The sequence below is a fragment of the Daphnia pulex genome, chromosome 10, assembly GCF_021134715.1.
Source record: "Daphnia pulex isolate KAP4 chromosome 10, ASM2113471v1".
Taxonomy (NCBI): Eukaryota; Metazoa; Arthropoda; class Branchiopoda; order Diplostraca; family Daphniidae; genus Daphnia; species Daphnia pulex.
In genome coordinates this window covers 13,757,883-13,779,632 of record NC_060026.1, presented here as the reverse complement: position 1 = coordinate 13,779,632, position 21,750 = coordinate 13,757,883, and the positions used below count along the sequence as shown (strand labels likewise).

Genomic DNA, 21,750 nt, shown 5'->3' with positions numbered 1-21,750 from the left:
ACGAAAAGTAAATAAATTAATAAAAAACCACATCAAAACGACGATTTTTACTAACCTATAAATGATTTGTTTAGGTGACAAGAATGACAAAAGTTCCAGCCTTAAGCCTTTAAAATTGAATGACGAAACTGTTTTATTTGAATTGTAACGAATTTATTTTCAATTAAAATTTGACAACTTGATCGAATAATGTTCGATTGCTGCCAACATATTTACAGTACTATGAACAATTTGGAGTGGTTAAAATCAGTTGGTGTTCTGTAGGTTGTTTGACGATCCCCGCCCCATTATCGTGACCCGTTATCCAAACATCGGAAAGCGATGGGATCCAAGTAGGGTCGTTGTTTTGTCTACTAAATGAAAAACTTAGCTTTTGTAAACTTTTGGACCATTCTAGAAAGGATCTGAGAGATTCAACGCATCTTTCATTATCTTTTGTATCCGATCGGGTAAGAGCGCATCCAAAGAAATCTAATTCTTTGATATGGACACATTTTGTCCGACTAAAAGTCAGCAAATCAGCAACTGAATCTATTCCTAATCTGATGTTGTTTTTGATGGAGATCTTCTTCAAATCGGGAGTAAAATCAAATGCAAGGATTAATTTTTCAACGCAGGAATCCGTTAAGTTACAATGGGACAATTCGAGTTCGCTAAGTTGACATACTCCCGCGGTTTGAATGCTGCTACACAAAGTGCTCACTAATCTATCATTGGATAGACCTTGTAACGAAAGATATTTTAAACAGGAAAAATCTAATACGAGCATCCAGGATTTGACGGAAGAATAGGTGAACTCGTTGAAACCGATTCTGAGGTCTTCAAGTCTTCTCCTTTTTAACACAGGAGAAACGTGGTCATCCAGAAACCGATCCGTCAAATCGCACGATTCAATTTGCAAACAACGTAAAGCTGACATGTGATGAAAACAGCTGGTTAGTGGATATGCAGCACCGTCTCCGATTGGATTGAAGCTCAAATTGAGCCTTTGTAGTTTCTAAAATAGAAAATGAGTTGAATTACTCAAGAACTAAAGAGATCACACTAACAATGGCAACCTTTAATCCTGTGATATTTTCTGCTCGCAAACTCTCTGCTAGGCGCGTAAGACCAGCAGCGGTTATCAAATTCCCTTTGAGGTCGAGATTTACCAAGTGGGGTAACGTTGAAAGGGCTTCACAAAGGCTCTGTGTACAGTAATTAATTAATACAATTTTATTGTTGAAATCTAAAATCAATGTCACCTGAAAAAGATGGTCGTCTAATTTTGCATAAGAAAGATCCAAGTCCCACAAACTCTCTTGATATCGCAGGGCTTTGACGACGGGAAGAAGGAGCGATCCTAAAGGTAATCTTAGCGATAATTTCCCACCCGTATGAGCATTAGTCAACAACGAGTCAACTTCCCCTATTCGCGCTGAAAGGAAAATTAGTTTTATAATTAAGTAAACTGAATGGTTCATAGACTGAAAAAAAAAACGCACCAATTTCAAGTTGACGACATAGGTTGGTATATCTTTCTGGCAAGGGTTGAAGATCCCATTTAACCATTTCTCCAACTAATTTATCTCCGTCTTGAAGAATTAGGGTGACCTCATCTTCTCCATTTAATACTGCACCGTCCGTCGTGTGAAGCGACAAAACGGGATTAAGGCCTGTCATGTTGTAGTACCTACGGGCTGCCTCATCCGACAGCCACTGGACGGATTTGCTGCGTTCTACTGGGATGAGTAATACCTTGTCTTGAATCCGGACATACAATTTCAGGACACTTGGTGAAGGAAGTTGCTGTTGAGCAGAGGAATTAGGTTTACTAATTGTTTTCTTAGGAGCCTGAATGTGATTGTCTGAATGAGAATTAACCTTGAAAATACAAAAATATTACAAGTTTTAAACTGGGAGTTTTTTAAATATGCAGATGATTCCATTACCTCGGTGAAGGCATACATGGATAATTGAACGGGCTTTTTCGCCCGTTTCGACACGGATAATATTGGTGAAGCGCGATCATTGCTGTCTTCGCTTGAATTAATAATCAAACTTGGTGAAGGTTTAGCTCGTTTGGCAGAAGGCGGAACCACTTCGACCGCGAAATCATCATCGCTAAGATTGATGTCCTCCTGGAAAGTTGATGAAGGGGTGTCTGGTTTTCTTCGGTTACTAAAACTTAGCCTTGATGTATTCCTGCAGTCATAAGTTGAAAGATAACTTTAATTTTTAATCTTTGAATTTATTCTATGTAAACCTGTTAGGCCGTGACGATGTTGGTGTTTTTTCCTTGTCTGATTGGTAACTTGGTTTGTGAACCGGAAAAGAAATGTTGGATTTCTTGCTCGATTTCCTGGTTGGAGAAGGAAGGTCGTTTTCAATCCATTCTTCTGTTAGATCCTCTTCTAAAACCAGCGCAGGCTGATGTGATCGGCTCCTTTTAGTTGGACCAGCAACAGTTGGTCGACGGGCAGACGAGGAGCTTCCAATCACTTTCATCGCTTGGGCATACTCTCGCTGAGCAGCAGAAGATGCCAGGCGTTTATCCTTAGATACTCTTATCTTTACGGGACCTTCTATTTCGGCGTCGTCCGTCAGATTAATAAACGACAAATCATCATTTTGGAAAGAATTTTCAACAACTTCGTCCTCTGGAATAAGGGCTGAAGTGCTTGATTGTTTGTGTTCGACTTCTCTCATCGATGGGATGACCTGATTCGCTGAAATGTTACAATTTAATGAATAATCTGAAACAATATTAACATGAAACTGTTTCACACACCTTTCTTCATCGAATCTGAAAGTTTCTTTTCCATGTTAAGGCAATCTTTCAGCGTCTGAGAATCTAAGTCTCCCCCAGTTCGCAGTCTCCATTTTAATAGGCATTCGTAAACTGATTCTCCGACATCAGTTTGTGACAGTGGGTTGGCACCATTCCGAAGTAAAGCTTCCATAACTTCAATGTGACCGCAAGATGCGGCATCGTGTAAAGGAGTGACACCTTCACAGTGTTTACCGCCTCGATCATTTACTGTTGCTCCATTGTCGATAAGTAATTGAACTATCTCCACATCTCCATAATTACAGGCCTCGTGAAGCGGAGTCCATCCGCAGTTGTCACGGACATTAACTTTGTGTTTCTAACCAACAGAATAAACGTGAATATAACAGGAATTCTATTTATTTTCTATTATAACTAAAGAGCCCACCTGTTGCAGTAGTAGGCGGACCAATGCGATATCTTGTTTAATACAAGCTCGATGAAGTGCTGTTTCACCTTTCACATTGAGTTTCTCGATATTCTTTTTGGGTTTTCTCCTGCCTCGATTGTTATCCAATACATCTGACTCTTCGTCGCTATCTTCGTCTGTTTAAGAAAATAATGAAATCAGAAAGGTAAACTGAAGTAATACTATGTGCACATACCGACGACGTCGTCTAAATCGATTTCATCATCCAAATCGAAACCATCGTTTCGGGATTGAGATCCTGGAGTTTCCGAATCGTCGTCGAGGTCGATGTTGTAATCCGAACAGATTTGGTTGACCGCCGCCGTGGATTCCTCTACAAAACAGGAATAACGTATTGCACAATAAAAATGTATCAAATGATTTCTTACGAGATTTTTCCATGTATCCATTCATTTCGTGCAGTACAGCAAGTGAATTCAAAGTGTTCGCTTTCAAACGTGGGTTCTCAGCTTTCACTGCAAAATCGAGGGCTTCTTGGTACAGCGGTTCCAGTTCGTAATAAGTTGCGCCATCTTCTTCGAGAGCGTTGGCTATATTGAGAAGCGTGCGGCATGACTAAAAAATTAAGTGAACACGATTTTATTACTTAATTTGAAAAACATATAAAGCAATAACGTATAAATACCTCGGCTGGGTTGTTTTCGTAATGTTCTAATTCCTTTTTATAGTATTTTATGGCACTTTTGTAGTCTTTCACATCCATATACGTTTGACTCAATGAGACGTAGATTGGATTGATTTCTTTGGCTGTCCACTGGAGCTCCTGGGCTTTCTACAACATATATTTTAATATTATTTTACATGCAGGTGGACAGTTTTGATGAAGAATTACCGTCAACATTTTTAAATAGAAATCTATAGCCCTGGAATAAGCTTTGAGTGAAGAGCAAAGATCACCCATTTTTTCATGCAGTCCCATTAATTTTTCTTCGTCATTTGAAGAAAGGGCACAACACATATCCTGTAACTTACACAGCTTAATAGCTGATTCCCAAAAGTAATTATTATAAGACCGCTCGACTATATTTAATTAACTGAAACTTACTAAGGCTTACCTGATCTTAAATCGCTTTCGATTTTTTCACGATCTTGAACGACCGGAGTTTTCTGTTTGTACGCTTTAAGTAAGTACCTTCGCGCAGATTCAAAATCGGCCATTATGACAAACAGTTGCGCTTTCAATGCTAGATCGTCGCAGATTAATGATTTATCTTTAAGCTGGAAGGCAACTTTCTCTGCCATCTCTGCTTCCCTTTTAGCTTGGCTGTAGTTTTTTCTTCTTTGATAAAATAATGCCAAAGAGTAATGACACCTATGCAGATCTTCTCTGAAATTATATTTATCAGCTATATAGCTGGCCTAAAATGATAGATCAAAATAGTACTTAAACATGTTTGATTTAAAGAGAAAATTCATACCTTTTTAAAATAATTAACAGCAGCACTATCTTGTTGTTGTAGATCACAAACAAGCCCCAAATTTAAAAGTAACCTGGAATTCATTTGCATATAGTCTCTTTCTGAAACAACTTCTTTAAGCCTATTAATATAAAAAATGTTATAGATTTTAATGTTTTTGTGGTTGTGATTATGGCTGGGGGAATACCTCTCACAAAGTTCTAAACTCTTCTGGTAATACCACTTAGAGCTGTCCAACGCTTTATCATAAAGAATTCTGTTATTTGTAGTCAATGCTTCAGCATGACAGAAATGTGTTCTACCAATAGTGGCAAGAGCACGCTGAACTTCCAACTTATTGTCAGCACTCTTTGCCAAGACTAGACACAAATTATACTACAATACAATAAAAGTGAAAGAAATACTTTGTTGAATGCTTACCAAGATATTTCTGTTGATGTTTCAAGGCATTTTCATATTGCCCAAGTTCATTCAAGGCTTCACCAACTTTCCGGTGAGCAATGCCAATTCCAATGCAATCATTCAACTGTTTGCATATTTTACGTTCTTCCTGAAAAAAAAAAAAACAACACTTTCTTAACCTCTACACAGTCTAGAGACAGATTTAAGGAAAGTACTTCATGTTCGGCGATTGCATCTTCAAATTTTCCTTGTTGTTGATATAGCTCTCCCAGAACATTGCAGCAGTTGGCTATTTCTCTCAATTCCCCTTTAGATTTTGCTTTAGCTTTCACCTTTAATAGTTCTAAAGAAAGAAACAAAGTTACCTTACTATTACCGATGTCATTATACGAGTTTTCTTACTTGGAACATCTTTAAACGTGTATGAATTCATTTTATTGTCTCTTTTAACTTCATAAAAACATCGCGCTCGATTTCACTACAGCAAGCAGACCACATCGTGCAACGATGTCAGATGTTTAATTTGTAGCGTGCCCGCGCAGAATCGCACGCGAATTCATGAATTCACGATTCACGATTGTACGAATCCACACGAATGGTATTTAAGATAATCAAGAATAGAGTTTCCTCTCATTTAAAAATAAGTAGCCTTAAAAGATTTATATGACGAATTATTAAAGTGCTAATGAAGGGATGGCGAAATATGCTTTATGCGATTTCAACTGCGCTTTTGCTGCTTAAAGATTGAGTGTTGAATTTTTAACGAAGATATCTCAACGCCTTAGCCGATAAAAACTTAAAAGGAGAGCTCTTAATTCGCTTTCTACTCAAAATCCGTCGCACAGGTGCAGAAGCAGAACCAGAATTTCGAGTATGTTTTAAATTTGTAAAATAACTTTGAAAAACTAAACAGAACATTTTAACAAATCAAATTATTCCATACTACACTCACTAGTTTAATTTAAGATTAACAAAAATTATCTATTAGTAATTAGAAGTACCCAAATAGTCTTCAAAAACGTTTTTTTATTGTCCACCTTGAGTTTACAAGTGCGTGAAGTATCAGTTAATTCTAAGCAATTTCTTTTATGACATCCTCTACTTGCTCCTTTGAATACATATGGAAAGGCTGGTCGGGAGTAACGGCTGCAACTTCAACATTGGTTGAGCTCAATTTCTCTTCCATGACTTGCTTCAAGATAGTCAAAGCAGCTTTCATTGCTGATTTAAGAGTCATAGACTAAATATAAAGAAAAACATGGATGATTTTGATTTTTTCCATTGAAATATTTATCTTACTTTGTTATATGCCTCTTGGAGTGACTGCTGAGCACCCTCACTTCCTGATCCAATTGCTTTTGCATCATATTGAACATAGGTTCCTGAGGGATCCATGTGGAACAACTGAGGGCCCTTCTCATCAATCCCAGCAAATAGAATGGCTACACCAAAAGGTCTAAATAATTGCAGTGAAGGTTGTTAATAAGAAAGCAAGCATTTAACAATTTCCCAAATTTTACCTAGACATGGCATTTCCATCATCATCAGAATCTCCAAACTGAATTGCTAAATTAGAAACTGCCTGGGCTACAGATTCAACACTCATCTTTTCATCATATGTAAACCAATGATTTTGGGCTTCAACACGAGCACGATCTACCATTGTTCGTGAATCTGCCATAAGACCACTAACAGCACATCCTAATTTTAACAAAATTGAAAATTCTTATTAAAAATGTAACAATACAAATCAATTCTATACTTGCCAATATGTTTATCAATTTCAACAATTTTTTCAATTGTTGTTGGTTCCATGAGGGGTGAGGTGATTCGTTTTTCAACAGCAAGCACTACTCCTTCTGAAGTCTGAATTCCAATGGCAGTAGAACCTAGTTTGATGGCTTCAATTGCATATTCAACCTACATTTTTCAGACAAAAATTACAACTTGAAGATAGTTTTAATACATTTCTCAGTGCAAATGCCGGGCTACCTGGAAAAGACGACCTTCTGGTGAAAAAGTATTGACACCACGGTCATATTCGGATCTTGTAAGGAACATCCTGATTTTGACGCAAAACTGCAATAGAATTTAAATAAAATAAATGAATGTAATGCAAGATTCAACTTGTCTCCACTGCAAACCAACCTGAGTTATGTTTCGAAAAACGACTTGTCACTTCAGAAACTGGTGGACGGCTGGCGTGCGGCAGTTGTTTTTACATCGAAAAACAGCGAGATCTGTTGAACAATTATTGAAACAAACTTGCGCGCCTTATTTTAAAATCAATGGAATATTTTGTATTAGAAATCTAATCTACTCATCATTTATCTTTTATACAAAATAAAGCGTAGTATAAGGATAGATCACGCTCCTTTCGTGCTATCTACAATGACAATGTTCAGTTGTTACAATTAAGCATCTCGCAACTACTGCTAGTCTGCTACTTTAAAAAGTAATTAAAATGAGGAAAATCAAGTAAAAGAAACTGTTTAAATTTTTGGCAAAATGTATTACTAATTATTTACTAAGGGGTGATAGAAGGAGGAGGTAATTATAAAACAATACGCATAATAATGCGGCGGTGCATTAAAAAAATGCAAACGAAGACCATAAATTGTTTTAGAAATTAAAAATTTTCTGTTCCTTATGAGGAATGTCTACGAGCTGAAGTCGGATGCAGCAAGGCAGCAATAAGTGCACATCTGTAAGCAGTTCAAAAGTCCGAGTAGACAAACACAACAGGAGGATTCTTCAATGTCACAGGACGCACAATATCGCCTTCGGATGACAACGATGATTGCAACAAAAATCATGACAAGAACAATAATACCGATAGGAAGTATTAGTCCGTAGATTATCCATGAGTGATCAGGCCCTTAAAAAAATGTGGAAATGTAATTAATTAATGTCCACATTTTTATCAACGCGATGGGACGTTGCATTAAATTTTTAAAAAGGAAATATACCTGTAATAAAAAAAGAAATTTCTTTCGATACAGTTTTGTTATCGATTTTTGAGTTGCACTTAAATTCTCTGTGAGTAGTTTGGCGGTTAACATTGAGAAGTTCTAGTCGACTTTCGTAAACTCCCAACTCGTCATTAGTTAAGCTGATTTTAATGCCTTTAATTTTATGTTGGATAAAGTAAAAAATGTTAAAATAAAATCTTCACACTGTGAAAAAGTGATCAAGTTTTTTTACCTTCAGATGGGCCCGTCTCATTAATTCGTTTTAGTGTACTCATGTCGAATTTTGACTTGAAAAACCATTCGGGAGGCGAAGCAAATTCGGGATTGGTGTTGGCACGACAAATTAATGTGACATTGTTTCCTTCCCATGGATCAGCAATGTTGTCAACTCTTATCAATTCTATTCCTATTTTCGGGGTTTAATTAGTGAGTTCAAATGAGGGTTAAGGCACATTCCACCGGACTTTAATTATAATACACAAATACCTTCAACGAAAATCTTAAAAAATATCTTCGTGCTGATATTATTGACTGTTCCAATGCACTGGTAGTCACCAGTGTCTTCAAACGTCGCTTGATGAAGTATCAATCCGCGTTTCGATTCCATCAACCAGTTTGAATTGGGTTCAGATAATAAATTCTATTAATGTTGAATAATTATATTAACATAATATTGTCTTGCGAATAAAATTTTAGTTTACTCGAGAGTTGCGGATGAGCGAGACGGTAACATTAGGATGAGTGGACTTGCACGGGACAAGGCCAGAATTTCCGTGTTCAAAAATAAAGGTGCTGTTCTTCATGCCACCTTGTTGGTCGTCAATGAAAACATTATTGTCATTACCTAAAAGGACAATCAATAAACTTGATTTACATCAGTTATTGCGCTATGAACAAGGTATAACAAACTTGAAACGTAGACGTATTGTTTCACTTCATAGTTCTCGTCACGCAGACGAAACAAACGCACGGTACAACCGAAATATCCAGTGTCTTTGGTTTCAGCGTTTGTGAGGGTCATCGTCGATATCATGTGCGTTCCGTTCTTAACATACGTCTGACTAAGGCGGTGGCTTGCATCGCTCAACTATTAAAAAAATAAGAGACACACAAATAAATATTTAAAAAAGGCAAATAACTTTCAATAAAACTTATGAGGTGATTTATACTTCCGGATGTTTGGCAACATAGTCGGGCAGTTGCCACGCCTGCCACAACGAATTGTCCTTATATAATTCTACATCTTCAAAGATGCAAGTCAAGGTGATGTTGGAACCTACAGCAAACACTTGCTCTGGAATATACGGAATTAAACGGATTTGTTGGGCGGAACATTGTTTGGCTACCAGGATCAAGTGTACTAAAAGTAGTCCTCCTATCCATCTCGAATTGACTGATGAAATGCAAAGTCGTACAGGGGGTTCATAAAACATTTTGACAAATTACAACACACGAAGAATAAGCTTTCTCACTTTAAAATGAAATTTAGATTCACGACACTCACACAATAAGGGTTATCAATTATCACCGAAAGGATTTCAAGGCTTTTCAAAAAAAAAAATCGAAATGGTTTAAATACTCACACCAGTTCGAATACTAAGGTCGCATCGATGTTTCGAAACGGACAACAAACAACATTGAAGCAGGGGGAGCTGCGGAGGCTTTCTCCTTTCTCGGAAACGATTTTAACCCCTATGATAACCATATAAGGTAATTCTTTCAAAGCCTTAGGCATTTTTCATTTTCGATAGTTGAAAGAACCTCAGATCTTTGTTTTCCTGTGGTTACATAATACATATTGGGGGTGATGTTGAAACCTACAGCAACCAGCACTTGTTCTGGAATATCCGGAATTAAACGGATCTGTTGAGCAGAACATTGTTTGGCTACCAGGATCAAGTGCACTGAAGAAATTAGTCCATCCACCTCTTCCTTTTCGTAACTTTCATCGTAATACATTTTACGAGCCATTCCGAAATCGGCTACTTTAGCCACTCCATTGTCAGCTAACAAAACATTCGGGCGGCCAAATCACCGTGAAGAACCTGTTAAGAGCAATAATAAAATGTTCTGAAATCATAATTAATGAATGCTGATTAAGGAAGAAAAAAACCCTGGTGTCTTTTACCTTTTTTTCAGCTAAGTACTCCATCCCTCGGGCAACTTGAAAAGACCAAGAGATCAAATTACTTTGACGTGGCCTTGGTGAGGTAGTATAGGTCGATAGCGGACGGAGAATTCTAAAAAAGAGAAAAGAAACTCAAGGATCAAAAGTTACTTAGATGTAAATGATTCAAAACAATAAAATCTAATTACTTCACCTTTCAGAATTTTCCCAACCTAAATTTACAAAAATTGCATGAAAAAATTTGTCAAGAACACCTCAGTAAAATGTATTAGTCTATTTTCAGTGGCTACAATCGGAACACGGCGATAGATACAGGAATTTATTAGTTGTATTTTAATACACGCGCAATGCGGGGGGAACCGTCGCACACTCTTTCTCGTCTAGCGTTTCATCGATGACGGGGCGGTATTGCAAAGTGACATCTCCTTTCTCCTGATCACACCAGGAGAGTGTGTGCTTGCGCCAGTGCTGCTCTAGAGGTTGCTTCTGTTGACCTTCCATCGGCTTCTTGAAGTCGTACTCGTCGACACGGTCTTTGAAATCTTCGCGGGCATGGGCACCGCGAGATTCTTTCCTGGCTTCGGCACTGTAGATGGTCTGAATGCCGTTCAACATGAGGTTCTGGAGCTCAAGGGTCTCAACCAAATCAGAATTCCAGACTAGGCCGCGATCGGCCACCTTGATGTCGTGCAATGATGGCCAAAGATCAGACATCTTCTTACATCCCTCTACCAAAACGTCTCCAGTACGGAAGACGGCTGCGTGATTCTGCATAGTTTTCTGCATCTTGCCACGAAGTTCGGCCGTGGTGACACTACCATTGGCAAAACGAAGCTTGTCCAAATTCGCCACGGAACTTTCGCCAGCGTTCTATCAAGACAAATGATTGAACAACACAAAATCATAGAAAATCAAATAAACGAATATTACCGGACTCAATTTTCCGATAGTTTCGGATGGCTTGTTCTCTTCGGCAATAGTTAGGGCACATGCTCGGCCGAAAACGACCAAATCGAGCAAAGAATTGGCACCCAGGCGGTTAGCACCGTGCACGGATGCGCAGGCAGCTTCTCCAGCAGCGTACAAACCAGGTACAATAACATCAGCTCCATCTTTGTGCGTAATAACCTGGGGATGAAAATAAAATTATTTCAGGAGTCGTTTCATTTGCAAACAAGATGATAAGCGATGTTACCTGGCCCTTGAAGTTCGTGGGAACGCCACCCATGTTGTAATGGACGGTAGGCAACACTGGGATCGGCTCACGAGTGACGTCAACGCCGGCAAAAATCATGGCCGTTTCAGAAATACCAGGAAGGCGTTCAGCCAACTGTTGTGGAGGAAGATGATGAAGTTGAAGGTATACATGATCCTTCTCGGGGCCACAACCGCTACAAGAGCATCAAAGTTTGAGCATAATTATACATTTCTTTGATTTGGCAAAGATATTACCGTCCTTCACGGATTTCAATAGTCATAGCACGAGATACGACGTCACGTGAGGCCAAATCCTTAGCCACTGGAGCGTATCTTTCCATAAATCGTTCGCCTTCGCTGTTGATAAGGTAACCACCTTCTCCACGGCAACCCTCGGTAATGAGACATCCAGCTCCGTAAATTCCTATTGTTATGGTCAAATTTAGTCCAAACGATCTAATAGGCTAATTTGCAATTCCTTTACCAGTAGGATGGAACTGAACGAACTCCAAATCTTGAAGAGGAAGTCCAGCACGAGACACCATGGCGTTACCGTCACCAGTGCAAGTGTGAGCAGAAGTACATGAAAAGAAGGTTCGACCATATCCACCGGTAGCGAGAACAGTGTTCTTGGATCTGAAACGATGGATGGATCCGTCCTCCAAACAAAGAGCGATCACGCCGCGGCATTCGCCTTCCTCCATCAACAGATCCAAAGCAAAATATTCGACGAAGTAATTGCAATCGTAGCGAAGAGACTGGCCGTACAAGGTGTGAAGAAGAGAATGGCCAGTACGATCAGCAACGCAGCAACATCTAGTTAATAATTAAGGATTTTTAATTTCTGCCTTGAAGTTTTAATAATTTAGGTATACCTGTGAGCTTGTCCACCTTTGCCATAATTGTAGGACTGTCCACCAAAAGCCCTCTGGTAGATTTTGCCGTCTTGGGTGCGGCTAAAAGGCATACCTTAATGATATGCGAAGGGGAAATATGATCAATTGTCTGCTGTAGAAGAAATTATTGATAAGTGGGACATACCATAGTTCTCCAACTCAATAACTGCGTGAGGAGCTTCTTTGGTCATGTAATGGATAGCGTCTTGATCTCCAAGCCAATCTGAGCCTTTAACAGTGTCATACATGTGCCACTTCCAGTCATCTTTTTCCATATTTCCCAGAGCTGCATTAATTCCACCTTGGGCAGCAACAGTGTGTGATCGGGTGGGAAACAGCTTTGTGATCACAGCTGTTTTGAATCCTTTTTCAACCAAGCCAAAAGCTGCACGAAGTCCAGCACCACCAGCACCAACAACAACTATAAAACAAACAATTAATACCAATTTTTGTTTAACTGTTATGTAATCAAAATACCTGCATCATAGGTGTGATCAACAACTGGATAGTCTCGGGAAATCTGATTACAAGCCAACAGCAAATAGAAAGGGTTAATTTTTCTCTATCTGATGGGTCTACCAATAAAATTTTACAACTAACCTGGCTTGTTCCAACATTAGAATCCTTGCGTCCATCAATGGTGAAGTGGAAATTACGGTTACCAATCACAGCTGGCCTTGCATTAAGCTACAAATTCCATTTTGGTAACATCTCAATTAGTTATTTGGTCAATATCTTGGGTGAATATCATAATAATACACTAATCTTGATAAATTTTAAAGTTTAACTAAGTTTTATCGACGTTGATATTTTCGACACTCACCAAAGGAGAGGACACCTTTCCAGCCAATTCCAGTGAGAGCTTCAAAATGTTAGCCATGGTTTAAGTGAGAGGTAAAATTGAACCTCTTTCGATGACGAGAACTGCGTTTTTGACTAACTTTTTGGATAGCCAAATTGACCGGACAACGTCGTGTAAAAGTTACGTAAGGAAATGAATAGAAAATCATGCACGGTGTAGAGCTAGCGCTCCAAGCGGATAATAATAGAAGATCCAAAGGACAAACATGGGATAAACAGAAATACCCAAAATTCAAAATATTTTCACTTGAGTAAAGAGAAATGAGTCAAATGAAATTACCCTAAAATAGAAACTCAAAATTTCGGGTACTTGGACTTGGATTTTTAATCAATATCCTATATTTTGAATTTAAGTTTTAACTAGCATAACAAACAAATATTGTTAGCCACTTATCAGCTAGCTAGTAAACTAGCTAGAGCCCAATCAGAACTTGACGTCGTGAATGCAAAATACCGCTCACGATATTCGTTATTGGGACAATCCTTTGATTATCATGAAAGTAAAGCGACACAATCTCTTAAAGATGGCAGTGTATTTCATTGCGATTGTCTTACATTTCAGCACCATATGAAATCATAGGCTTAGTTGTTTTTATTTGTACTTTTGTAATTATTTTTACAACTATAAGGCAGCAGAAGGCGAAGTCAGAAAAAAGCTCAAACCATTCAGTTATGGAAATCCGCTTTCGTTTAGAAGTAACAGAAGAATGTCGAAAGAGTGAGTCAACATAAAATTAGTTAATGCTGGTGATTTAAACGTGAGGTGTCAATAATTCCAAGGACTAAATTTGACCTAATTCCCTTGAATCTTCAGGGTTCGATGGCGATGATGTTTAGTCAACTGTATAACGGACGAAAGAGTCGATGCCATTTGACGTTATGAAATGTCAAAATCATTACACTACAATTTACTAGTCCTAGCTTTATTCAGGTGATTTGATTTTAAGGTTCGATGGCGAGAGACAAGATCCTCGACAACAGCAGGATCAGCCAACGTTGAAATATCACCCAGATTGTCGGTCTCATCCGCCGCAACTTTACGTAATATTCGTCGCATAATCTTGCCGGATCGCGTCTTGGGCAAACTAGGGCAGATCTATTGAAATGTACCACGTCGAGAACCAACATTAGCATTATGATTAAGAAATTTTCCTGCCATTTTATTATTATACCTGTATTACATCCGGAATCGCATAGGCAGCAATTTTCTGCCGGACAATTCCTCTTAATTCAGCTTCTATCTTGGCATCAGCGACGAATCCGTCCTTAAGAGTGACGTAAGCGTAAATGCCTTCGCCCTTGTCACTACAAGGATACCCCACAACGGCTGACTCTGCTACAGACGGATGTTGACCCTGTTGGAACGAAAAACTGTCATCCGAGTTCTTTTAATTTAAAATATTTGTTGTAATACCAGGGCATTTTCCACCTCGGCAGTACCGAGTCGATGTCCAGTAACGTTGATAACGTCATCCATTCTTCCCGTTATCTGATAGTAGCCATCACTGTGTCGAACAGCACCATCACCGGTAAAATAGAAGCCATTAAAAGGTCGATAATAAGTTTCCAGGAAGCGGCTGTGGGTTCCATAAATGGTGCGTGCCATTCCCGGCCAAGGCTTTTTCAAACACAAGGCACCTGTTACATCATTGCCTAACAACTCCTCCCCCTTTGCAGAACAGATTTCCAATCAGGATGAATTTGGAAAATAAATAAATATTAGACATTACCTTTTCTCCTAGAATAGCAGGCCAGATTCCGTACATCGGTCTCATCGGCATACCGGGACGAATTTCTGATCCAGGAGCCGAGGGTGTTGGACTGATGCAAATGCCTCCCGTTTCCGTTTGCCACCAAGTGTCCACAACCACGCATTTCTCTTTGCCCACAACTTTGTTGTACCAGTGCCAAGCCTCCACATTGATGGGTTCACCCTGGGAAGAAAATAACGTTGAACCGTGATCACGTTTAATTAGACACTTAATTTACAATCATACCACAGAGCCTAGAGTGCGAAGGGAGCTGAGATCATACTTTTCGACATGTTCGTCACCGTATTTCAATAATAATCGAATGGCCGTAGGAGCTGCATACAATTGGTTAATTTTTAGTCGCTGGACAGTCTCCCAATATCGACCTGTTGGGAAAACAAGAATTATGTAACGTCAACATTTGAGATCAAATGAATAGTTAAATCGAGACCTGGATTGGGATATGTTGGCGTACTCTCGAACAAAAGAGTCGTGACTCCGTTGGCCAACGGGCCGTACACGACGTAAGAATGGCCCGTGATCCATCCAATGTCAGCCACGCAACCAAAAATGTCTCCTTCTTTGCAATCGAAAACTAAACTATGTGTCAACGACGCATAAAGAAGATAGCCAGCTTGGGAATGAACTATCCCTTTAGGATTTCCCGTGCTGCCGGATGTGTAGAGCATAAACAGCAAATCTTCGCTGTCCAAAACGGCCGGTTCACATTCGCCGCTCTCTTTAACCATCGCCTGACAAAAATTTTCCGTTGGTTAATGTTACACTTAATAGAAAAATTAATTATTTTAAACCAACCTCATCGAGATCGACGTCAAGAGGTGATGAAACGACAGGATTTCCTGTTCTTTTGGCTACGAGAATAGTTTTAACAGTCGGACATTTTTCGACCGCTGTCACAACCGTTTTCTTCAATTCAATTAATTTGCCTCCTCGCATCCCTTGGTCAGCAGTAATGACGATTTTAGCTTCAGCTAATAACAAACAATTACAATTACAATTACAATTACAATTTAAAGTAAAGTAAACATTTAAGGAGTCGATACCGTCGTTGATGCGACTGGCCAACGCTTCCGCACTGAATCCAGCGAAAACTACGGAATGGACGGCTCCGATACGGGCACAAGCGAGCATTGAGGCGACCGCGAGTGGACAAGGTGGCATATAAATTGCCACTCTATCACCTTTTTGCACTCCTTGGGACTTGAGGACATTTGACACTTGATTCATCATCGTGTATAATTCCCTGTCAGCAATCAATTAAAATGAATGTTTTATTTACTAAAAATTTGTTATGGTGTTAATATCCAACCCGTAGGTGACCCGCTCCTCTTGTCCAGGTTCATCTTTTTCCCAGATGAGGGCAACTCGGCTGGGATCCTTTTCCTTATGGCGATCGACACAGTTGACTAACAATTGACTTTTTAAAAAATCATTCGACTCATTTGACTTGTTCTCTTTGATTAGCGCTTTACCTGAGACATTAAGTTGGCCTCCCAGGAACCAACGAAACGAGCCCGTTTCCATGTTGCAATCCGAAACTTGCTGGAAGTCGCGGTTCCAACGCAAGCGCAAACGGGCAAGAGTACCCCAAAAGAGGTCCGTCTGTAAATAGATTGTCATTAATGAACGTTGTAAGATTTCCGAAAGCGGATAAGTTGTAAGGGCGCGTATAAAGTATTTCACCTGATTGATGCTTAAATTGTAAAGCTCTTCGTGACTAGAACAACCAGGAAACAAATGTCTCAGCTCAGGTAGACTGCAATTGAAATTGCGGAGAATGGGGGAATCCATAGTAAAGGGTTCAGGTTTCAATCCGACCTAAAAATAAATGTTTCTCTCATTTTACTCTTCTGCACATAAATTGCGTATCGACCAAACTAAGCTTATTGAAGGAACCAGGCAATTCTTAGCGATTGGCAATTTGCCACATACGCAATTAATCCACCTTGTGCAGGAAGGAGAAAAGATTGTCGGGACTTAAATCTTCCCCAGTTAGGCTCGGTGGCCCCCCAGCTGCGAGTGTACTATGGTAATCAACGTCAAGGCAAATATTGACTGTACGTCTGTGTCTACAATTACATAACTAGACAATGTAAATGTTTATCTAACAAATGAAATCGGTAGATTACTACTTGAAAAATGAATAAAATTAATCAAACTAACTTGGTTTGTGTCACTCTGGCGTCCTTGAATGGTGAAGTGGATGTAACGAATTCCCATCAATGCCGGCCTTGGATCAAACTAGAGATTACAAGATTTATAATTTCTGTAAACAGATTTTTACATGTGATCGTTCTCTTTTTTTCCCATCTTTTTTTACAAAAATACACAACAACAACAACACACAGGACGGAAAGAGTGCCAACCTAATTTCTTCTGCATATCTATGCACGCTAGGCTACTATGGCGCTGTTTTCGTTCACGAGTCTTATTTTTTTTTTTTAAGGATGGATAGAGCACGAAGGATCGTGGCGTCTGCCTTTACCGTCTGTGTGTGTTCCATGCAAAACATTTTAAAACTGTAAATATTTTAAGAAAATTTAAAAATGGCTAAAATGGTCAAACATAGGGAGGATGAAATAGAATTTAGATAAAAGATAATTATTAATAATTAAAATTAAAATATAAGATCAACATTTTAATTACAATTAATCGATTTAACGGCAGAAACGAAAACAGCGCTGTGCCCAAGACCAAAGCGTCCACTAGCCCGCGAAGATTTTTTTCTTGTCCATATATTCCCGACCCCATGGCACTCTTTCTAATTTTACCTTTCTGACACAACGTATACAAACAGTGTAGCGATCCGCAATATTTTGAACTAGCTTTTGTCACTTTGGCGTGGAATGCACTCACCAAGGGTGTTGGCAAATATTTTGCGATTCCTAACGAAATCTTGAGAAGGTTAGCCATGATTTTAATTTAGTTTAACGAAACTAGAAAACGTTTTAAAACTATCACGAGCAAACTATGTTTTGCTTGTTTTTCTTTTCGATTGAGCTCTGTTGACAGCCAGTGGAATGGCACGGTGGACGGTTAGTATCTGACTGAGCGTCAAGGCGATCTCAGCTTCAAGTTCCAGTGTACACCAGAAATATGGCCGCACACTGAACTCCTAATTGAATAATCAGTGTTTTCGCAGCTCATTCTACGTCACGCGGCGTAAACAGCGTAGGAAAAACAAAAAACTGTCCGTCTGCAACTCCCGACCCGGTAAACTGAGGGAAATAGAACAACAACCGCTTAAAACGTGCTATACTACACCGACTGGGGTATTGTAATGCAAAACTGTTTTAATGCACCGCATTCTTAATCTCGCATATCTGATGCCCTTTTAGATTGGAAAATGATAGGACCATTGTTATCGTGTTCGGATAATCCCAATTGCAGACCAATAAAAAGAGATTGAATCAAAAAGCGCCCCTTGCGGTTAGCTGTCGACACACGCAAGTCATAAACGAGACATAGTTTCCAACAAGTAATTAAATCTATAATAATAAATAATACCTGTGAAAGACATTTATTTCTGAATTGTTTCCGGTTTAGTTGAGCGCTTCACTAATTACATTTCAAACAGCTCCGATGATCACAAAGAGGCCATCAATCGGACGTGTGCAAGGTGAGAAGGCCTTCTAGTGCGTCGGTTTCTTGCTCAACAACATCTTCTTTGGCGGACGCTTTTTTCATACGCTGGACGAGCGTGTTACGCGAAGGAAGAATGAGAACACCCTGATTGCGGATAAAATCATAAGTTGAAGAACTTTTCGCGCTCAAGGTCGTCGCACTTCGCATAGTCGCTTGACTGTATTTGACATTGACTGCAGTTTTAGCATTAAAGTTCAGTATCTGTAAAGAAGGATACATCGGATGTAAATAAGTGCTGATTTACTAATTAGGAATAAACAAAACCTGATCGATGAGAAAAGCGGGATGGTCCTCTTCGTTATCATCTCCTGAAAGCATCGCTTCGTTCGATGGAACGAAACATTCGTTTGACTCGAATGTCCTTTTGGCTTCGCTCGTATAATGCAAATCCCACGGTATTCAGAAGCTTGTCATACGTTCTTTCCATTTGCTCTACCCTACGCTTCAGTTTCCTCACCATTTGTCTTTGTTTCTCATAGGCAGCGTTACGCTTTTTGATTGCTTTCTGCGTCACTTCTTTATTTTTTTCTGTAATTCAAATGATAAAACAGATTTTAGATGGTGCAGTAGTCGAAAATTAGAATATTTATATTACTCGGTTTGCAAGTTCCAGGATTGGGTTCAACGCGTTGTTGCTGATTTTGCTGATTATCAGAGATTCCTGTTACTGTCTTGCTGGCGACGACTGATGAAGCCACAGGAGTTGGCACTAGATAGTAGTTAGTATTTTGAACGGGAAGAGCGGCCGGAATCGTAGGCTGAGGAGTAAATAAGATTACGAAATCCTGATTGCTAGCTGGAGAAGGAATAGGTAATGTTGCGGGGGCTGGTTGAAAACCGGAAATTCCGTTCACAGCTAAAGTTTTTTCAGGTTCTTCTACCATTCTTGCAGTTAAATCATACGGTGCTATTCGTCGTGGGACTGAAGCTGTGTCAATTTTTGCTCTTTGAATGGGAATTCCACCACTTCCCCGATTCTGATTGGAGAAAAAAACAAATAATTGTGATGCAATAATTTTTTAGACGTTTAAGTTCGACTACATTACCGTCACACTGCCTCCGCATTTTGGTAGGATTGACATTTCTGTTCGGTCATTTGGTAAAAGTCCTTGATTGCTAGATGTAGTAGGAGTAGGTAATGTGACGGCTGGTTTAGAAGCGGAAATTCTATTCACAGCTAAAGTTTTTTCCGGTTCTTCTACCATTCTTCCAGTTAAATCATACGGCGCTCTTGGTCGTGTGACTGAAGCTGTGTCAATTCTTGCTCTTTTAATGGGAATTCCACCACCTTTCTGATCCTCATTTAGAAAATAAACAAATCATTGTGATGCAACAACTGGTTAGTTTAAAGTTTGATTTAATTACCGTCACACTGCCTCCGGATGTTGATAGGATTGTCCGAATTTCTTTTTGTTGCTGAGCAATGTAAGCTTGAATTGCTGTTTGGCCACATGTTACGAGTACACGTCCTTGATCGCTAGATGTGACAGCAGTAGGTAATGTGACGGTTGGTTCTGAAGCGGAAATTCTGTTCACAGGTAAAGTTTTTTCCGGTTCTTCTACCATCCTTCCAGTTAAATCATACGGCGCTCTTATTGGTGGTGTCATTGAACGTGTATCCGTTCTTGCTCTTGCTAAGGGAATCCAATCATCTTCCTGGGTATGATTTTGAGAGTAAACAAATCCAATTGTAATATAGTAATTTCATATTTTCAAATTTCATTACTGTCAAACTGTCTTCGAGTAGTACAACTTCAATTGGCTGGAGTTCATTTGGTTGTTGGACGGGTTGAATTACTGTTCGGCCATAAGTGTGATCACTTCCAAAAATTTCCACTCTCCTCTGTTCTTCCAAAAAATGGCTGTTGACAGCAGATGTTCCTAATTGGAGATAAAACAATTGAGGATCTGGTTAAACTCATAAAAATAAAAATAATGTTGGTTATAATACCACTGTTTTTAACACTTTCAGCAGATTGAAATGGTGATGAGAAAACGGTTGGCACTGCTGTGGGGTTAAGTTTTTTCAATTTACTAAAATCTAGGAAGCATTGTGGTTCAAAATGATCGCTACAAATTTTTGAATGTGCTGTTGTCTTACGCAGCCATTCCGACCAACCACATGACTTTTCGTATTTCATTATTTCTGCTAACCACTTTTCCTTGAGCTTTTTATCTGACGGAAAATCGTGAAAAGAACAATTTGAATCTTTCTTGTAAGATGCATTGTTACATGCACGAACGAAACACCGTACTCTTGTCATTTTGACCCAAAAGTAGCGCTGTTTTTTACTGAAACTTTACTCTGTTTTATAAAATAAATAAACGGGTGAATAACAGAACAACTGAAACAATATTCATCTTTTCAAAGGATGTGAATTCAATGCTTTTGGTTTTGGTGTGTATTGAATTGAAGGCAGTTGAAATGTTGTTTTTCTTTTCTTGCTGTTTAGCCTATTTTTTCTGTTTCGTAGACTGGCCTCTTGGATCGCTAGTGATTTTAACTTTAGGCGGGGTTTTTTAAAAACGAATGTGATTTTTTTATTTAGTGGGAATTTTCCGAAATAATTAAAGAATGGTGAATGAAGAAATAAATAGAAGTTTCATCGTAGGATGTGAATGAGCATGTCATGCATATTTCGATTACGATGAACTGCGGATAAGTTCAAAGTATTTGGGCTCGTGAACTTCATGTCGTAGTCGAGTGATCGGCTCTCTCTAAACAATGCTAATAATAATAAAACGTTCAAAGGGCGGGAATAATGCCTGTCAATAAATTCGATTATTGTTAACAATGTGCTGGAATGAGTTGTTTATAATGAAAACATTTGTTTTGCTAGGAGCAGTGAGGAAGATGGAGAGGACAGCACGAAATGTGGGAAAACGGCCGCCACCATGGTGAATCGACAGTTCTCAAGAGAAAAGGTCCGAGTTGAACAGACCGTGGCTGAATTTCTGATGTTCACTTTCCTTTCGTGTCTGCGGTTTGATCATCAAAGTAAACTCATTTTCGGTATCAACCAACTGATGCGCTCGTTTTCTTTTTCTAGCTCTTAACATTTTTTGAGCTATCCGTCTTCAGCATCGCTAGTTAATACCGTTATTACGACAGCTTCATACAAGCCATTCGTTTAAAAGTGGGAACATCAAATAGACTTTTGATATTTCTAGAATGTGTCATCAATTTCTCTCTTTAGAAAGCAGCGCAATTATTTAGACT

The 21,750-nt window shown here is 39.1% G+C and overlaps 6 protein-coding genes and 1 long non-coding RNA gene across 12 annotated transcripts; 1 reads left to right on the top strand and 6 right to left on the bottom strand.

The window, feature by feature from the left end:
- Positions 1-136: 136 nt before the first annotated feature.
- Positions 137-5,620, bottom strand: LOC124203726 (tonsoku-like protein). The gene is made up of 18 exons (XM_046600530.1): positions 5,462-5,620; positions 5,275-5,402; positions 5,078-5,207; positions 4,845-5,016; positions 4,658-4,778; positions 4,295-4,598; positions 4,072-4,223; positions 3,865-4,011; positions 3,608-3,794; positions 3,415-3,552; positions 3,198-3,355; positions 2,771-3,128; positions 2,246-2,708; positions 1,932-2,184; positions 1,485-1,863; positions 1,245-1,417; positions 1,059-1,187; positions 137-997 (listed from the first exon to the last, which is right to left on the bottom strand). Exons 1-18 carry the CDS (start codon positions 5,490-5,492, stop codon positions 221-223), a joined length of 4,200 nt encoding a protein of 1,399 aa, XP_046456486.1. The 5' UTR covers positions 5,493-5,620; the 3' UTR covers positions 137-220.
- A 445-nt stretch (positions 5,621-6,065) lies between these two features.
- Positions 6,066-7,322, bottom strand: LOC124203740 (proteasome subunit alpha type-5-like). Its single transcript, XM_046600553.1, has 6 exons — positions 7,208-7,322; positions 7,052-7,138; positions 6,826-6,979; positions 6,580-6,760; positions 6,359-6,515; positions 6,066-6,299 (listed from the first exon to the last, which is right to left on the bottom strand). Exons 2-6 carry the CDS (start codon positions 7,118-7,120, stop codon positions 6,132-6,134), a joined length of 729 nt encoding a protein of 242 aa, XP_046456509.1. The 5' UTR covers positions 7,121-7,138; positions 7,208-7,322; the 3' UTR covers positions 6,066-6,131.
- A 228-nt stretch (positions 7,323-7,550) lies between these two features.
- On the bottom strand, positions 7,551-9,464 carry LOC124203736 (vascular endothelial growth factor receptor 1-like). The gene is made up of 7 exons (XM_046600548.1): positions 9,201-9,464; positions 8,941-9,118; positions 8,733-8,875; positions 8,518-8,671; positions 8,264-8,437; positions 8,029-8,184; positions 7,551-7,937 (listed from the first exon to the last, which is right to left on the bottom strand). The coding sequence occupies exons 1-7, from the start codon at positions 9,462-9,464 to the stop codon at positions 7,720-7,722; spliced, it is 1,287 nt and encodes a 428-aa protein (XP_046456504.1). The 3' UTR covers positions 7,551-7,719.
- Positions 9,465-10,399: 935 nt separating this feature from the next.
- Positions 10,400-13,335, bottom strand: LOC124203729 (succinate dehydrogenase [ubiquinone] flavoprotein subunit, mitochondrial-like). Its single transcript, XM_046600536.1, has 10 exons — positions 13,076-13,335; positions 12,853-12,939; positions 12,730-12,772; positions 12,398-12,673; positions 12,232-12,325; positions 11,841-12,172; positions 11,612-11,780; positions 11,355-11,550; positions 11,090-11,287; positions 10,400-11,029 (listed from the first exon to the last, which is right to left on the bottom strand). The coding sequence occupies exons 1-10, from the start codon at positions 13,130-13,132 to the stop codon at positions 10,493-10,495; spliced, it is 1,989 nt and encodes a 662-aa protein (XP_046456492.1). The 5' UTR covers positions 13,133-13,335; the 3' UTR covers positions 10,400-10,492.
- A 294-nt stretch (positions 13,336-13,629) lies between these two features.
- On the bottom strand, positions 13,630-18,532 carry LOC124203728 (acetyl-coenzyme A synthetase 2-like, mitochondrial). 4 transcript variants are annotated; one of them, XM_046600534.1, is made up of 13 exons: positions 18,393-18,532; positions 17,049-17,126; positions 16,569-16,703; positions 16,358-16,487; positions 16,195-16,291; positions 15,929-16,128; positions 15,681-15,856; positions 15,316-15,616; positions 15,111-15,250; positions 14,844-15,047; positions 14,528-14,782; positions 14,286-14,468; positions 13,630-14,209 (listed from the first exon to the last, which is right to left on the bottom strand). In XM_046600534.1, the coding sequence occupies exons 2-13, from the start codon at positions 17,103-17,105 to the stop codon at positions 14,015-14,017; spliced, it is 2,073 nt and encodes a 690-aa protein (XP_046456490.1). In that variant the 5' UTR covers positions 17,106-17,126; positions 18,393-18,532; the 3' UTR covers positions 13,630-14,014. The 4 variants fall into 4 exon arrangements, with proteins under 4 accessions (XP_046456490.1, XP_046456489.1, XP_046456488.1 ...); XM_046600533.1 differs by lacking the exon at positions 18,393-18,532 and adding an exon at positions 17,742-17,883; XM_046600532.1 differs by lacking the exon at positions 18,393-18,532 and adding an exon at positions 17,532-17,636.
- Positions 18,034-18,810, top strand: LOC124203745. Its single transcript, XR_006878598.1, has 3 exons — positions 18,034-18,157; positions 18,224-18,363; positions 18,432-18,810. It is a non-coding gene; the product is annotated as an uncharacterized LOC124203745 (long non-coding RNA).
- On the bottom strand, positions 18,390-20,974 carry LOC124203732. 3 transcript variants are annotated; one of them, XM_046600541.1, is made up of 7 exons: positions 20,482-20,974; positions 20,257-20,411; positions 19,896-20,186; positions 19,577-19,822; positions 19,126-19,507; positions 18,795-19,058; positions 18,390-18,731 (listed from the first exon to the last, which is right to left on the bottom strand). In XM_046600541.1, exons 1-6 carry the CDS (start codon positions 20,792-20,794, stop codon positions 18,832-18,834), a joined length of 1,614 nt encoding a protein of 537 aa, XP_046456497.1. In that variant the 5' UTR covers positions 20,795-20,974; the 3' UTR covers positions 18,390-18,731; positions 18,795-18,831. The 3 variants fall into 3 exon arrangements, with proteins under 3 accessions (XP_046456497.1, XP_046456496.1, XP_046456498.1); XM_046600540.1 differs by having other exon boundaries at positions 19,896-20,198; positions 20,482-20,966; XM_046600542.1 differs by lacking the exon at positions 19,577-19,822 and having other exon boundaries at positions 19,896-20,198; positions 20,482-20,967.
- Positions 20,975-21,750: the final 776 nt, after the last annotated feature.

Bases quoted from the DNA above. Each gene is read 5' to 3' on its own strand.
- LOC124203726 (XM_046600530.1), bottom strand. From the start codon at position 5,492: ATGAATTCATACACGTTTAAAGATGTTCCAA. The intron at 5,403-5,461 runs GTAAGAAAACTC...TTCTTTCTTTAG, and splicing joins CACGTTTAAAGATGTTCCAA to AACTATTAAAGGTGAAAGCT. The intron at 5,208-5,274 runs GTACTTTCCTTA...TTTTTTTTTCAG, and splicing joins ATGCAATCGCCGAACATGAA to GAAGAACGTAAAATATGCAA.
- LOC124203740 (XM_046600553.1), bottom strand. From the start codon at position 7,120: ATGTTCCTTACAAGATCCGAATATGACCGTGGTGTCAATACTTTTTCA. The intron at 6,980-7,051 runs GTAGCCCGGCAT...TGAAAAATGTAG, and splicing joins CAGAAGGTCGTCTTTTCCAG to GTTGAATATGCAATTGAAGC. The intron at 6,516-6,579 runs GTAAAATTTGGG...GCAATTATTTAG, and splicing joins GATGGAAATGCCATGTCTAG to ACCTTTTGGTGTAGCCATTC.
- LOC124203736 (XM_046600548.1), bottom strand. From the start codon at position 9,464: ATGTTTTATGAACCCCCTGTACGACTTTGCATTTCATCAGTCAATTCG. The intron at 8,672-8,732 runs GTAAACTAAAAT...CAACATTAATAG, and splicing joins CGCTCATCCGCAACTCTCGA to AATTTATTATCTGAACCCAA. The intron at 8,438-8,517 runs GTATTTGTGTAT...CCCCGAAAATAG, and splicing joins TTTTAAGATTTTCGTTGAAG to GAATAGAATTGATAAGAGTT.
- LOC124203729 (XM_046600536.1), bottom strand. From the start codon at position 13,132: ATGGCTAACATTTTGAAGCTCTCACTGGAATTGGCTGGAAAGGTGTCC. The intron at 12,773-12,852 runs GTTAGTTGTAAA...GCTTGTAATCAG, and splicing joins CTAATGTTGGAACAAGCCAG to ATTTCCCGAGACTATCCAGT. The intron at 12,173-12,231 runs GTATACCTAAAT...ATTATTAACTAG, and splicing joins AAAGGTGGACAAGCTCACAG to ATGTTGCTGCGTTGCTGATC.
- LOC124203728 (XM_046600532.1), bottom strand. From the start codon at position 17,636: ATGGGGTCGGGAATATATGGACAAGAAAAAAATCTTCGCGGGCTAGTG. The intron at 16,704-17,048 runs GTTAGTTTGATT...ATTTATTTTTAG, and splicing joins GCCAGAGTGACACAAACCAA to GTCGGATTGAAACCTGAACC. The intron at 14,783-14,843 runs GTAATGTCTAAT...TGTTCTGCAAAG, and splicing joins CTGCTATTCTAGGAGAAAAG to GGGGAGGAGTTGTTAGGCAA.
- LOC124203732 (XM_046600540.1), bottom strand. From the start codon at position 20,794: ATGACAAGAGTACGGTGTTTCGTTCGTGCATGTAACAATGCATCTTAC. The intron at 19,823-19,895 runs GTAATTAAATCA...AATGAGGATCAG, and splicing joins CATCCGGAGGCAGTGTGACG to AAAGGTGGTGGAATTCCCAT. The intron at 19,059-19,125 runs GTAATATAAATA...TTTGAATTACAG, and splicing joins TCCTGGAACTTGCAAACCGA to AAAAAAATAAAGAAGTGACG.